Consider the following 17461-nt stretch of genomic DNA (forward strand, 5'->3'; position numbering starts at 1 on the left):
CGAATTCCTTACATGCACATACATACGTATAAGTAGGGATTATGAGTGTGCGTGGGGCAATTTGAGCGGCGCGGCCACACGTATGTCTCCCATGCCACTCAGCAGGCAGCCAAGCGTTATGGACAATCAATAAATTTTAACACGTGATCAGACCAATAAACGATCTGTAATGACGGCGGCAAGGCGACGCGACGGCTAAAGCCGATGGTGATCTGGCGTGCGATGGTAACGGAGAGACGGACGAGACGATGATTGTGATGACGACAACATCAACAGCGACAATAGCAACAACAGCAACGACGGCTTGAAAGCACTCGTAGTCACTTTTGGCTTGTACGCCGACAGCTTGAAGATTTAAGGCTATCGGAAGATGATTGGCGCTGAATGTAAGCGTGGTGGTTTCCTCTAGTTATTCGATTAATAAGTACAGCAGCAATAGTTAAGAATTAGTAACAATGAGAAGCTGCTTGAGTATAATGCGGAGCGCGATACTAGCAGGAAATTGTGTTTGCATGGCGAGGTGGTGAATATGTACCGACGTTATGACAAGTTTCGGGAAAACACGCGAACACCGAGAACATTTAGAGCGATACAATCTGGAACATTGCGAGATTGTGTACCTAACAATTTGGTACAATGAATATTTTTTTATTTACAAATAAGGAAGGGCTATGTTCGGCTGCAACGGAAAATTTTATACTCTCACAACTTGGAGGAATCAAAGCTGGGGGAATACTTTGAGGTGTAAAACTTGTTTTTAGTGATTATTGCGTGTCCGGTTTTTTCGCTGAATTTCAAGTAGTTTGTGTTTATACAGATTTCTCAAAAGCATTTGATAAATCTTCACATAATATGCTTATTAAAAAGTTTTCTCTTTAGATTTGCACTCTGTCTTCTTGCAGTGATGGATCAAGTCATATTTGCACAATGGACGTTGTGTTGTGTTACAAGGAAGTGTTTTAAGTCCTCTTTTGCTTTCTTTTTTCAACGAAATTTCTTGTTGTTCTCTTATGGTTCTCATATGGCTTAAAAATATTCTCAATAATCAAATACTGAAGTTGTAAATACATAAACTTCAAATTGATATTGCTAGTTTTTATGATTGGCGTCTGAATCAAAGCTTTCTCTGAATTTGTTTTTTTTTTTTGCAAATCTCGTATGCGAGGGGACGTAACATCTTACCTTCCAGTTTCAATATTTCAAATTGCGTCCTAAAATGTATAACCGAAATCAAAGTCTTGAGGTTATCTTTGACAATATATTTTTTTGTTTCAATAACCTCAATTATATCACTTCGAAATCGTTGTCTGTGATTGGCTTTATTGTCGAATTGCGTCCAGATTTTCCCACCCCTATACGTTAAAATTATTGTTTACGTCTTTTGTTCGCTATATCTTGGAGTATGCTGTGTTCATCTGGAGGCCATATTGTCTATCCTTAATTAATAGGTTTGAACGTGTTCAAAAGATTTTCTTTAAATTTACCCTCCGCTTCTTACAGTTTGTTGACCCTATACCGTCTTATGAATCTCGTGTATTGCTATTAAACTTTAAAAAACTTGAAAATCTGCCTTTGATTTCTTTTCAATGTTATTACTGGAGTTATTGACTGTCCTTATTTGTTCGGAAAAATTAATTTCAATATTCCTCAACGTTGCTTCAGATCTATTTTCCCATTTTACTATAGAATCGTACTTTAGGTTAGTTTTACTCAAAATCTGAGAAAGTTCTAATTGTTTTTTCTCACTCTAGGGCTTTCCTCATTAGAATCCTTAATTCTGTCTTTTAGCTAAGTTATCTATTTATTATGCTATAATTCTAGTTTAAGTCATTCTCTAATAGTTTATAAGAATTAATGTTCATAGACTTAAGAAACTAAATAAACAAATAAATAGGTCCAGGAATAGTATTTTCAGACTTCTAGCAACTATAGCGGGGCACTGGCCCTTTGGAGGGCATGTGCCATATGAGGTTCGACAATTAAGTAATGAGAATGATGATTTTCACCTTGAAATTCCCTTTCTCTTTTTCCGGCATCCCTCCCCTCTCCATTGATATATGTACTATCACTCTAGCTTGTTTAGTTCGCCTGCTGCATCAAGTAGAGTAGACGTGTGTTTGTAGTGCTCGTCACGAAAATGGAAAAACGAAATCAAGAGCAACGCGTCGCGATAAAATTTTGCGCCAGATTGGGCGAAACAGCTTCGGAAACGTACGTTAAAATTGTAAGAGTGTATAGTGATAGTGCTCTTAGACCCGGAAACCAAACGCCAAAGCTCACAATGGTTGTCTCCGCGCGCCCCCCGCCCGAAAAAAGCTCGCATGAACAAGTCGAAGGTGAAAACGTGCCTTTTTTGATAGTCGTGGAATCGTCCACAAAGAATTCATTCCACCGAAGAAAACTGTGAATCAAGTCTACTATTGTCAAGTACTCGAAAGTCAACAGGGTGCACCCAGACATCGCTCGTAACTGGATCCTTCATCACGACAACGCGCCGTGCCACACCGCCCTCAGCGTGTCCCAGTATTTGGCCTCTAAAGGGATCGGCGTGTTGTAACAGCCGTCTTATTCGCCCGACATGTCACCATGTGATTTTTTTTTGTTTCCTAAAACAAAATCGGTGGTCAAAGGAACCCATTTTGAGTCGATTACGGCCGTGACGTGGGTACTCGTGGACATCCCACTCGAAGCGTTCCAGAAATGTTACGAAGCATTGAAAACGCGCAGGAATCGCTGTATAGCTGCCCAAGGGGATGACAGAGTTGTAGAATAATTTTCAAATCTTCGGTCTCATTACTTAATTGTCATACCTCGTATATGGGTCTGCCTTATAACAATATTTGGTTTAGCTGCAAGCTAGAAGAAAATAAGGAAGCATTACTCCACTTTTTCTGTGAATGTCTAGATCTATCTCATATGCGACGCAGAATACTTGGAACCCATCAATAGAAATCTTGAATGGCAGTCTACGGTTATAAGTAGTTTCATTGAGAGCACTAAATATTTTGAGCCTAAAGGTAAAGGTCTTACGAAATTACATCAAAATGGCACATCCAGCGCAAATTGGGCCCAGGATTGCTGCACTCTTACCTACTTACTTATCACTCTTTCATCAATACCTATACTTAGGCTTGAACATATACGAGTATATTTAGATTTATTCATATAAAACTTGTTCAATTGATTGCATAATATACAATATGCAGAACTATGTTTAGTCGACATTCATTTGCATTGCAAAATCTATAATAGTTTATATATGTATGTACATATATAAACAACATTTCTTCAGCGACGCTGCTATTAAGATATTCTTTATATTAGGGTCGTACGGCTGAGCAAACTTTCATTCATGAACGAGTGCATCTGAGTTTGACGTCTATGGTCCGGGCCATATCGAAGGGGTAATTCTCGACGCAAACAGGTTAATATCTGTTCAAATTTGAAATTCGCAGATTTCCAGTGACAAGTGCATGGTGGCATACGATCTCCACAAAATTTCTTATGACAAACATAATTAACATCTGGAGCACGTGTGGACTTAAGTAATGTGAATACTGTGGGTGGTTGGAAATATGTTTCCTTGTGATGGCAAAAGCATGGTGGCATACAAGTGCATATGATTGTTCCTTTCTTTGGTGGGAAATGTTTTGTTGTGCTTTTGGCCGTCTTGCATTCATAGAGTCGGTAGTGTGGTGTACCGGCAATGATCTCGGCACTTTCGGGTTCATGAGTATGCGTTAGCCATTGTTCCAGTGTTTCCCAATGTGAGAGATATGGCTTACTCTCACGTATCAATTGCATGCGACGCCATAATTCGGTGCGTTTGGTTATATCGTAAGTGCGGCCGGTCTTTTTGCGAAAGAGTTTGTATAACTCGTAGTAGTATTGTGACGGTAATGCGATACTGCGCATAAATTTCGTCATCTCAAAGTGGAACAGTTGTCGAATGCCGTAAGCTATATGCTTGATATCGTTGAAGTTTTTTATATTCATCGCTGCGAGTGCATTCGCATCAATTAGCAATAGTTTGCGGCCCGAAACAAGGTTGACACGAAAGGTATTCTGAAATAGATGTAAAAGTATTTTATTTCTCTTATCGGGTATCTCTGAATCTTGTTGTTGCAGCGGCAGAAAATATTTTTGAAGTAATTGCGAGAAATGGTGCCGAGTTGGCAGTCTTTGTCCAGATAATAATCTGGCTCCGCTCCGATTACTCACACCCGTCTGTCGTGGAAATCTTTCCTGAGGCTGGTCTAAAGATTTTGGATAACACGAGATGTGATAACATTTCCAAGGTTGGATTTATAACAAAAAGCAAAAAATTCAGTAAAGTATTTTATTCTCTTATCATCTGATTGGGTATCTATGAATCTTGTTGTTGCAGCGCCAGCAAATATTGTTGAAGTAATTTCGAGAAATGTTGCTGAACTGACCGTCCTTGGCCAGATGATAATCTGAAACAAAACTTTACTGTGTTTTGAGCTTTTCTGTGATATCCAATCCAGGAAATTTTAACATTTAAGCTACACATATCGTGTTATCCAAAATCTTTAGACCAACCAGGAAAGATTACCACAACAGATCCGTCTGTGGTGGTGTATAGATTTTTTATGAGCATATTGAAAAATGTTATCTAATGTAAAAGAGACTGTGGTTGACGTCTAGGCAAAGGATTAAGCTTGTTATCCTCTCTATTTCAAAAGACGACATATTTTTGATTAAAATAATATGAGATTATTGCTTGCGCTCATCCATTTCAATACTTGTATGTTGTAGAAATATTATGATGAAATCTTCAATATTACAGACCTGATAATGCGGGTAGCCATATTTTCTTATCCACCTACAGACATCCTCAATTGTCCACTCATACACCGACGGTAATGGCAATTTATCTACCAAATTCGATGTTAGATTGAGCAAAGTATCGGGCGAAACTCGAAAAACGATGGGTAATGAGTTTTTGTTGAAAGTTTCGCCTTCCATTCGGAGAAATGATACATCACCATATTCATATTTGTCTACTTTAGAACGTATAGGTATTCCGTCGAATAGATTCTCATTCGATTGCACGAACTTTTCATCGGAAGCTCCATATAATACCCGCATTTTATTTTTTCAATAAATCTTTTATTTGCAGCACTTATGTAAAAATATACGAAATAAAAACTTATGTACATATATTTATGTTGCTATAATATGACAGTATGTACTGAATGAAGGAAAAATCCCAAAGTAAAAAACAACAAATCTATATTTCAAGTTTCACCAAGTTACAAAGGGACTTACGAGTACATTTACTACAAGGTTAAAAAAGTTGAATTTTGTATATTTTGATTATTATACAGTTATGAGATTTTAAAAATTCACACCTATTTTGACCAACTATCAAATTTAAATTCTTAAATTTCACTCACATTTGTACAACTCAAGATATATTAGCTTTATAAAAAGTGTTATAGTGATCGGACCTAGTTCAAATATGCGCGTGTGTGGTCCGGGGTTATCCTGGTGGAACACTACACTCTTCCTGTCGGCCAATTCTGGACGTTTCTGGTCGATCGCCGGCTTCAAGTGATCCAGTTGTTCGCAGCAGGAGTAGAATTAAACGTCTGGCCATATGGGAGCAGCTCATAGTGGATGATTCCTTTCCAATTCCACCAGACACAAAGTAAAACCTTTCTGGCCATCAATCCCGGTTAGGGACGATTCACCGGCCTTCGACCACGACCGTTTTCGCTTGATATTGTCGTATGTGATCCATTTTTCATCGCCAGTCACCACTTCAAAAATTGGTCGAGGTCGTTCCGATTCAGCAGCATATCGCCGACGTTCATTCGGTTCAGAAGACTTTTTTGCGTCAAATCATGCGGCATCCAAACATCAAGCTTTTTTGTGTATCCAGCCTTCTGCAGATGGTTTAAAATGGTTTGGTGACTAACTTCCATCTTCTGGGCGATGTCACGAGATGCCACATGCCGGTCTAACTCGATGTTTTCCATGATTTGATCGGTATTCGTTGTCACAGGTCTTCCGCCGGGTGGCTTATCCATGGTGTCGTGTTCACCCACTCTTTCGGCGTTAGGACCTCCATGTTAACACGTCTATAACTGTTGAAAGCAATAACCAAACTAATCATGCATAGCGTCGTATTGTAGGTTCTGTCAAGACTGCAACAGAAGCATATTCAAGAGAAATGTGAATAAGAAATAGAAACTCATTCAATCTACTTTTCGACGAAGCGATAAAAAATCTCCACGCTCCAGGAATATTTTGTGCTCTTAACTTTTTAAGAATACCAGAAATATTCTTACTAAGAACTGATAACTCTGAAAGAAAGAAAGGTATCATCTTCATCCGTTCTATATCAAGCAAAATGTGTAGCAGGAGTTGACAGGTGTTTCGCATAAAGTATAAACCCCAGTAGTTGAGCACATTCTTTAGAAAGATTTAAATCTCTAACTAAAATTTCTGTGGCTTTTTCAAAAACTTTAGCGAACCGTTGGAGCTGTAGATTTATACGGACAATGTTGAACTAACATAAGATATTGAATTTAATTTAGATTACATTTAGTTTAAATCTTGTTTTTAATGGTAACCAGTATTAAACACTCAATTCAGGTGACGTGGACTCTAATGCTATTATTTATGGTTAACACCTCCTTCATACTTAGTTACATCTACATGCAGACATACACACAAGTATTGCAATCTGGTGAACATGCCTTGTGCTCCATTGTTTGAACTTCTTAATTGAGTTTATTCTCCAATGAATACTAAATTCAACCAATTCGTATAGCTACATATTTACTAATGTACATTTATATATCAATAGGACACATAATTGGTCCTTACATTTTGCTAAATGTTTAGCCGAGCTGTTTATTTACTATGGGGAATAGCATGTTCATATTTAGTAAAAGCCAGGCACGCCAGTATGTAGGTTAGCGTACTTAAATCTTACACTCACTTTTTACATTTTATTTGTGAAATCGGGTAGTTTCTGTTCGTTATATATGTACTTTAACTGTTACCAATTAAAGGTCATTTCTCTAGTAATCCCTGTTATTATTTACTATATTATGCAAAATTGGCTTCACCTTATGCGTTTTTAAATACTGACATCCAGCTTTAGCTTTTGAATAACCTATCTTGAAAACTTTAACTAAATCGTTTTTATGTTCTCGTAGTATTTACGAAGCTAAGATTTAAGCATCTTTATTAGATTAGGGATCGGAACTTTTCTTCCCAGTTACGAGGGCTGCTAACATATATATTTCTTGCCTAAAATGAAAATAGGAATATTTATCAACGAAAATGTTTTTTGTTTTCGTTGGATTTGGCTCGTCTTGGAAAACCCACACGGTCAATCGCTGTTTTGTTTCGGGCTCATACGCATAGATCCATGATTCGTCACCTGTGACCATCTTATAAACGTCTTTTGAAAGCACCGCGATCGTATTTTTTCAGCATTTCTTTACACCAATCCACACGAGGCTTTTTTTGAGCGATTGTCAAATTGTGCGGGATCCAACGAGAACAAACCTTTTTTACGGCAGGTGTTCATGCAATATCGAATGTATGCTGGTGGGAGAAATGCATAGGCATGCCTCTATCTGATGGAAGGTATGTTACATGACGGTCTTGTATTATCAGTTTCACGTACGGCATCGAGTGTTTTTCTGGCACAACAGCCGTGTTTTTTGGACGACCTTCACGGAATTCGTCTTTGAGCGAGCGTCGGCCACGATTGAATTCGTTTGTAACAGTTTTTTTCACAGTGCTATAGGATGGTGCTTCATAGCCATACAAAGATTTTAGTTCATCGATGCCACTCTTGTCGTGATAATCCACGTCGAAAGTTGTGAAAAATGATCGCACGAAAATGTTCACGAGTTATTCCATTTTTGGCCGAGATGAATTCTTAATATTCCCTGTAAAATTTAAATTCACGATTAAATGACAAAACGGTTCTGAGTGATGTTATGCTAAAAAATGTCAAACTTTCCAATGGAAAATGTCAGATTGCACCTGGCATACTTAGTGTTGCCTAGTCCAGAAATATATAAGCAGCCTATGTATTTAGGAGTGCGTTTCAGAATTTCACAAATGGAGACTATGTAATTTTAATGCCTACGCCGAAAGGTTGGAGAGATTTATAAGAAGCCTTTACGAAGGAAAAATACCTTTAAAAGTTTACCATGGTTTGTCCGCTCTAACATTCGAATAGTAGGTACATGCAAATATTTGTATTTAGATTAAACCTAAAGGGTGATATCATTAGGGTAAATACAATTGCATTGTTGTGCATTTAGCCACAAAATGGACAATTAAGGTACGTCAAGCGGCCCTGCAAGAAAATCTACAGATCTAATAAAAATTGACACCTTAAAAGGAAATGTAAAAATACTTATATAAAATAAAAAATACTTGTGTACTATAAAAAATAAACCTAGCCTTAATAAGATTTCTGCCTTCATATCCGATTCGTTCGGACTGAAGACATGTGTGTATTAATCGCATTGAGACTGGGAAATGATAAGGAGCGATATTATATATGTATTCTTAATACTTTCATGTTAATATGACATCAATAAATGATCACTTAATATACGTTAACTCAATTATTATTACTAAGATATTTCATATATTGTCTGACGTTGATGTAAACTTATATGGATCCCAAATTTATAACAAATCGTAGTAGTAGATATAAAATTTTCGCATTTGTTGCAGGGTCGTCTGCGTACTTATCTGTGTACAATTGTGTGAACAAAACAATGCTGCTGCTTCTGTGGTATTATCCATAACAAATAGAGACTATTGTTTCAATGGATGCACAATTTGGTTCATTTAGCAACGAGCACACAAACATATTGATCAGGTAGTCACTGAAAGGTGCGAACAAGATGTCGTTATTGCCTTGGAATATTTAAGCACAATTAATATGTTGACGTACATGAGTACATGATGAATAAGTAGGTATATTTATAGCAGACATTCTTATTAAGTAAATACCCTTGAACGTATGTATATGATTAAATAAACTTAATTTTTACTTACACGACTTTCGACATAAAGAACTTCTTCTATGCTATCATGACCGTATAGAAAAAATTTATGGTTTGGGGTGCCGTCTCACATTATGGAATTTGTCAATTGCAATTTGTTTCGTGTAAAATGAATGTAGCGAATTTCAAAGGCTTACTTAAAAATGTGTTTCCTGAAATCAGCAACCTTTACCGAGGATTTTTCATCAGTAACCAGTAAATCTCTGGATTTCGCAACAAAATGATACTTTAAGGGGGTATTCTACTCTAGAATTTTGAAAAATTCGATTTTTTTTCATATATTTAAAGTTTAGACCCTAGAGAACATATCCTCCAAAGGATTTTTAAAAATTAAAATTATTTTAAGAGCTACAGTTACTTTAGTGACGCAGTACCTAGCCCGGTAGGTAGGTAGACTTACTTTTTTAAACGCGTTTTTCTCGAAACTACTTTTTTCCACACGGTACCGGCATTATCTCAAGTTCAATACAACCGATTTACTTGCAACTTTGTGTGAACCTTCTTTATATAATCCTTAACCCTTTGTTTTTAATATTAAAAAAAAAAACATCAGGAATTTCAAAAAAAAAGCGTAAAAAATGATTTTCAGGCAGTCGCCATTTTTCAAAGAAATTTTTTTTTGTGTTCCCTGAAATAGGGACTATACCAGCATCCTTACTGATTAAGAATTTCTTTTGATTTTTCTTTTCAGACCACCAGGAGAGTCAGGATCAATGTCACCAGGATGCGTCAGGTGTTACACTGTCTCTCGCCCCCCCTCTAATTATTTTAATTTTTAATATTTTTTTGTAAACTTTTTTTCTGTATTCTTAAGATATCAATAAAACACCATAAAAAAATGGATAGTAAAAATATTTTTGGTTTTTTTTTAAATAAAATTCAAAAAACTGCCAAAAATTTGATTTCTGAAGTAGAATACCCCCTTAATGACCCCTTATTTTCAAAATATTAGTCATAATGTGTTGAGACGGATGACCAAAAGAGTATATCCATCTGGGAGGATAAATACCTCCTGGAGCTAAATATTCATAAAATATTTAAAGGATTGGAGGATTGGTTACATTTATTTCGATGAAGAGGGGTGGCATATCTCGGTGATTCCATTTTTCAACTGGGACAAAAGGTTTAGTAAACATAAAATAATATTGCTAGCGTAAAGGTATGTTCGCAACACTCTAAACATCTATCGGATGGTTCAAAAATGGTCTATGGAAATATGGTGCGGGAATATACTGTCCAGTTAACCATTAGGCAGCCTTTTAAATTGCTTAACCACTGCATTATATTTCAAGATGAGGTCTTTGCTATTGCGAAAGCTGCGGAGCTCGCCTCTAATGCACCTGCAGGCAATTCCAGTAATCAAAGCAGTAACATCGTATTGCATGTCGGCCAGAAGTGTCTTGGGAAGCAGGGCAGCAGTGAAAAGTGTTGCCAGAAGCAAGAAAACTTCACTTTTAATGGGTGCCAGGCAACAAAGGCATCGTGTGCAATGGAATAGTGGACGAGATTGCCAAGAATGGTGTATGGCTAACATCCGAAAACGTGGTCAACATTGGGAAACCCATGCATTGTCTATATGACGATCTCGACAGTGGCATGGTGAAGAAAATCGAAACCCGATGGAACGAGCTACCTGCGTACAAAACTGCAAGAATCATGTGCAAAACAAGTACACAATTTTCCTATGGGTACTCGATAGAAGATTAAGCGTAGGAACATGAGGGAATAGTGGATGTCTGGCACAATCTCCTGCCTGTTTGGGACTTGTCCCGCATTGCCAAGATTACGCTGTAAGCATCTGGGGTCCCCACGGTATGATACTGGAGGAGGTATCGATAGTGAGACCGCAGAGTCTGTTAAAATTCGGGTCAAGTGCAGGCATCATAAAGGTTGACTACTCCTCTTGAATCTAGCAACTTAATTTGATTAACCTTACTAAAATTCGTTAGTGTTGGGCCTAACAGAGACGTTGTTGTAAAACAACCCAGATCACAGATAGCAGAGTACAACTTTACGGGTTTTACTTATCATAAAATCAGAATGTCGTAATCTTAATTACATTCTTAATTATGGTAGATATGTACATTTAAAGACAATATTAGAGCTTGCTTAGAAGAATAAGGATATCGCTTGCATCAAGATTTAATGAAATGTGATAGACGTTACTAAAACCAGTATACTGTATTGGGGACTTTACATATTTAAGAAAAATTTCATAACAAGTCATTTGGAGTATATTTTAAAGTCGGAAGATCGGTATATTTTAATAACTTATTTATATCTATAATTTTTGTGTACTTTTATTGAGTTGAATTTTTCCATTTTTTTACATAAAAGCAAATTCAGAACTTGTTTTTATTCGTATAATTATTTTGAAGTAAAAAAGCAAAAAATATAAATATGCATAACCCATTAAGTATTAATTTAAAAACATATTTTTCAAAATTTTTGTATTTTTTCATCAAAATAACAAATTTATGTACATATGTATGTATATATCCATTTCACTTTTACTTATATTAAATCAATTCAGGGCACCAAACAATTCTCTATCTCTCGTCTCCCGTGACAGCCAGTGTTCGATTATATCCCAGTGGCACGGATATTTTGATTTTTCTCGCAACAATTTTAATTGGCACCAGAGATCGGAGCGTTTTATATGCGCGTAACCACTCTTCGTCTGAAAGAGTTTGTAGAGCTCGTAATGATGTTGTGGCGGCAATGATATACTTCGCATAAATTTAATCATTTCGAAATAGAATAGTTGACGTATACCCTTTGCTAATCGTTTGATATCGCTGAAATTTTGTATGTTCATTGCACATAATGCATTGGCGTCGATTAACAGAAGCTTCCGTCCTGTGATTAAGTTAGTGCGAAAAGTGTGCTAAAAATAATATATTTTACATAGTTATTAGAGTCTTTGTATATACATACATATCTATTAAATAGATGATATGAATATGTACAATATGCCGAGACTTTGAATTAAGTGTCGAAAAATTATCGTCAGGCGTGGCTTGCTTAATATTAGGTTGTCAAAAAAGTATTTTCGCTAATTGGCGCTGAGAGCGCGTAGTTCTAGTTTTATTCATCGCATCGGGTCATGCTATACCTTTTGGACAGCTCATTTCACGCGCTAACACGTGTTTGATTGATTGTCGTTTCTTTTAAGTCGTTCGTGAGTTATAGCGTCGCAAACCTGGCGCAAAGTAAGGAGAAAATCCGGCATATTTTACAGGACTACTACGATAAAGGCAAAAAATGCATCTCAAGTCGCCAATAAAATTTGTGCAGTTTATGGACCCGATGCAGTTTCCATTTTCATCGCACAACGATGGTTTCAAAGTTTTCGTTCTGGTGTAGAGGTGGTCGAAGATGCGCCACGCTCCGGAAGGCCTGTCGTCGAAAATTGCGATAAAATCGCTGAATTGGTCGAAAGAGACCGGCATAGTAGTCATCAAACCGTTATAAACCATTTGAAGAAGCTTGGAGTCACTAAGAAGCTCGATGTATGGGTGCCACACGAATTGATTCAATAAAAATACCGCAAGACTTTTTTTTACAACCCAATATTTGGCACAAAACCAAATCTTCTTCTTCCTCTTATTGGCATAGGCACCGCTCACGCAGTTATCATCGTATTGTTCTTCATTCCCAATTGGAGATTCAAGTGTGGCCAGGTCCTTCTTCACCTGTCCTTTCCAACGGACCTCCACCTTCCTCTTACTCTGCTTTCTCCGGCGGATAAGGCATCGCATACTTTCAGAGCTGGAGCATTTTCATGCATTTGGAAGTCATGCCGAGATATTTCGTCTTACCCTCGTTCCACAACCAGATCCATTTGCTTCGTTCCTTATCCAGGCTGGAGAAAGTAGAAACTAACGACGCGATGTTGAGACCAATGACAATCGATATTATTATCAGTTACGTATGCCAGCCGCCTGGGCCTTATAACAGAAAGATGGTACCACTGCTTGAATTAGTTTCTTCAGCAGTAGATTGAAAAACGTCGCATGATAGTGGATTCGCCTCACCTGAAACATCGTTTGATATCGAACCGGCTCGGAGAGGTCTTTTCCGATCCTGACGGATCTTTTGGTATTTACTCAACGTCAGTCTACACAACCGTATTCCAAATTCAGACAAAGCGGCGTAGAAGCAGCTCGTGCTGTCAAAAGCAGCTTTAAAATCGACGAAAAAGTGGCGTGTGTCCATTTCTTTTCATAGGTCTTATCTAAGATTTGGCGCATGGTGAATACCGGTCGGTTGTTGATTTGCCAGGTCTAAAGCCACACTGATAAGGTCCAATCAGTGTGTTGACGATGGGCTTTAATCTTTCACACAATACGTTCGATAGAACCTTCTACGGGATGTTGAGGAGACTAATCCCACGGTAGTTGGCGCAGATTGTGGCGTCTCCTTTTTTATGGACTGGGCATAGCTCACTTAAATTCCAATCGTCGGGCATGCTTTCGTCCGACCATATTCTACAAAGAAGCTGATGCGTGCTCCTTAACAATTCTTCGCCGCCGTGTTTGAATAGCTTTACCGACAATTTAAATCAGAACCTCATAAATCCATGAAGTTTTCCCACCTTTTAAGGTTGACCATAAGAACGGAAGGGACCGGAACAGTTGAGAATGTGTTCCTATATTTTGAATTTTTCAATCCGTTATTGATGTCACTTTTACCAGTTTTATGTAATTTTTATCATTCATATGCATTATTAACCTTCCGAAATTAGAATTAAACTTTTAAATACACATTTTTTGTTTTAACTATTTCAACAAATATTGGATAAATCGACATTTCGTAAAGGAATATTGAAAGTAATTGAATTTTATAACATTTCTCAATATTAAATACAACTTATAAATTGATATTTTCAAAACATGTTTGCTTGTGTGAACATGTCCAATTAAATTTTGCTTACCTCGTAATGTGGATAGCCAAAGCGCTTTAACCAATTACAAACATCCCCATTAGTCCATCGATAGACGTCTGGTAATGGCAAGGCATCTACAACTCTGGCGGCTAAGTGTAATAAACTTTCCGGCGAGACTTTGAATTCGATGGGTAAATCCGTTTTATTGTATGTTTTCTCGCTTCGCACAGTCAAATGAGTTTCGAATTGAAATGGCTTACTTTCTGCATTCGATATTGACGAAAATTTGATCAAATGCTTATTTCCGCGAATAAACTTCGGATTCCAGTGGGAGTAACGCATGTCGGCACTGTTAAACAGGTACTAACGCTTGTTTTGCGAATCAGACGAATAGGCGGCAAGAAATACAGCCAAATAAAAACGTTCGTAGATGATGCAATCAACATATTTTGTCTGCCAATGATAATAAAAACAAGAAAAAAACGCTACGATTTCAAGCTATAATATCCTTCACAAATACAAAAATGTTACCAAACTTGAATTTGATTTTGATCGGTCAGTCATACGGTATGATGGTTGGGTCAGAACAATTTCAGATTTTGTGCCGCTGCCTGGGAAAATAATACATGGCATAAATTCGTGAATATATATTGTTATTAAAAAATCCTGTTCCGTCCAATTAGCAGCTTGTGGGAGAGAAAAGCACGTGTGCAAAGTTTCAGATCGATATCTCAAAAACTAAGTTAGACTCTTAGAATCTCGTTTAGCACTTTACCACGCGGGCAATGTAGTATTTTTCTGGCTTATTGTGGTATTTCAAGAAACATAGCTAAAAAAAGGTAATGAATCGCTTCGCTCAATGGATTCTTGAAAATCCAAGAAGATCTGACATTTTCGCGCCAAATTTTGTTTAGCGATGAGGTCCATTCCTGGCGCAATGGGCAATCAGAAAAAGCAACGGTTCATATTTCTTCAAAAATGATGACGGTACATTTCGTTTCAATAAGACGACGCCATTTCCGCATCGTATCAATCAATGGATTTGTTATTTGAGAGAACACTTTGGGTGAGCAGATAATTTGACGTTCAAGATCGTGTGATCGCACCCTTCGACTTTTTTCTGTGGGGGTATGTAAAGTTTAAAGTCTATAGGGACAATTCCGCAACAATTTAGGCCTTGAAGCAAAATAGTGCGTGTCATTCGTCTGTTACCAGTCGAAATGCTCGAACGGATGGATCATCAGATATCTGTCAAAGGCATAACGGCATGAAAGCAACGTGTTGGATAACGTATCGGTGATAAATGTTTGGGTATGGAAGAGCTCTGCCTTACAAACTTTGAATCTATCGAAACATTGTGTCACAATTCATTGAAAACGGTGGTAAAATTGCAAGCATAATCGACCGCATTGTCTAAGTGTGGACTTCTTCGGTTGTCCCTAAATCCCAATTGAAGGTTTATTGGAAGGAAATCGCCAAGCATGAGATCTATTTTGAAGCAAAAGATGATCCTAAAATATGTACAAAAAGTTGCATTATGGTTACACTCGATGTATCTCCCTCGAAGGTAGTTACAGGATAAAAAACAAAATTGGAACAAATTTTTTTAGTTTATTCAAAATAGTCTCCTTCTGCTTCAAGACAGCTTTTTACATGGTCCAAATGCATGTCGAACGAGTGTTTTAGCTCGTTGGCCGGTATGGCCGCCAGTATGCCGGTGCAAGCCTTTTGAATGGCCTCTAAGTCTGCATAACGCTTTCCTTTCATGGGCAAATGCATTTTTCCGAAAAGGAAGAAGTCACACGGTGCCATATCAGGTGAAAACGGGAAGTGGTTAATGGTTAAAATGTGATTTTTGGTTAAATAATCGCCCTTCGAATGTTGGATTCTGAAAATTTTTTTGGTCGTCAGTCAATTTCTGTGGGCGGAACAACCTGTGCACACACCTTTCGTAAGTCCAAATGTTTAGTGAAAATGCGATAAATCGATGTTTGGAGATGTTCACATTCATTTCATTATAATTATTTCGGCGGATTTTTATATATTCTTACACAGTTTCGTTGGAGAGATAATCACGGATCTGTACATTTTATTTTCTTAATAACATTTTTTTACTGGTATTACCGAGTAGAAATATTTATTTATACTTACACATGAGTATTCAATAAATATATGTATGTACGTATAAGATTGTTTAGCATTTGCAGCGTATACTTAATTTGAAAGTAACTTTTTCACGCTCAACAGCATGCTTTTGGCAGCTAAGAATGGCGTTTGCTTGATTGCAGCTGTCAGAGTTGTAAAACAAAATCTATTTGCATTGATTATGATGATAACCTTAAGGGCGTCATGTCAAATTTGATTTTATAGGTTAGGGTAATCACAAAATGATTATGAAAGTTTTTATACTCTCGCAACAAAGTTGCTAAAGAGAGTAATTATAGTTTTGTTCACATAACGGTTGTTTGTAAGTCCAAAAATTAAAAGAGTCAGATATAGGGTTATATATACCAAAGTGATCAGGGTGACGAGTAGAGTTGAAATCCGGATGTCTGTCTGTTGTCCGTCAAGCGTGCAAAGTAACTGAGTAAAAATTGAGATATCATAATGAAACTTGGTACACGCATTTCTTGGCTCCATAAGAAGGTCAAGTTCGAAGATGGGCAAAATCGGTCACTGCCACGCCCACAAAATGGCGGGAAACCGAAAACCTATAAAATGTCATAACTAAGCCATAAATAAAGATATTAAAGTGAAATTTGCACAAAGGGATCACATTAGGGAGGAGCATATTTGGAAGTAATTTTTTTGGAAAAGTAGGCGTGGCCCGCCCCCTATTAAGTTTTTTGTACATATCTCGAAAACTACTACAGCTATGTCAACCAAACTCTACATAATCGTTTCCTTCAGACATTTCCATCCATATACAGTTCAAAATGGAAGAAATTCGGATAATAACCACGACACCTCCCATACAAAGGTTATGTTTTTGAAATATCACTAAAGTGCGTCAACCGACTAACCAAAAACGTCAGAAACACAAAAATTTTACGGAAGAAATGACAGAAGGAAGTTGCACCCAGACTTTTGTAAAATTGAAAATGGGCGTGGCGTCGCCCACTTATGGACCAAAAAGCATATCTCAGGAACTCCTCGACCGCGATTTCAATGAAATTCGGTATATAATATTTCCTTAACACCCTGATGACATGTACGAAATATGGGTTGAAAATCGGTTCACAACCACGCCTTCTTCCAATATAATAAACTTTACACAAATACGGTATTTTGAGCTGAGGTATCCCTTGTGGAAAAATTGTCGTGATCGGACTATAACTTTTCAAGGTCCCTGATATCGAACACGAAGAACTCATTGCCTAACCTAACCTAACCTAATTTTTCACCGAAAATATCGGTAAATCTCCCAGAATTTATTTGTAATTAATTTTACAGCAAAATAAAAATATATGTAAATGACGGATAATGAAATCTCGATTAT

At 37.2% G+C, this 17461-nt stretch overlaps 1 protein-coding gene across 1 annotated transcript; it reads right to left on the reverse strand.

Annotated features, from left to right (window-relative positions):
- Positions 1 to 3136: 3136 nt before the first annotated feature.
- LOC105225656 (uncharacterized) lies at positions 3137 to 14306 on the reverse strand. The gene is made up of 4 exons (XM_011204228.4): positions 14011 to 14306; positions 11605 to 11961; positions 4813 to 5112; positions 3137 to 4065 (listed from the first exon to the last, which is right to left on the reverse strand). Exons 1-4 carry the CDS (start codon positions 14302 to 14304, stop codon positions 3316 to 3318), a joined length of 1701 nt encoding a protein of 566 aa, XP_011202530.2. The 5' UTR covers positions 14305 to 14306; the 3' UTR covers positions 3137 to 3315.
- Between the last annotated feature and the right edge of the window lie 3155 nt (positions 14307 to 17461).

This window comes from Bactrocera dorsalis, chromosome 1 (genome assembly GCF_023373825.1).
Source record: "Bactrocera dorsalis isolate Fly_Bdor chromosome 1, ASM2337382v1, whole genome shotgun sequence".
Lineage (NCBI taxonomy): Eukaryota > Metazoa > Arthropoda > Insecta > Diptera > Tephritidae > Bactrocera > Bactrocera dorsalis.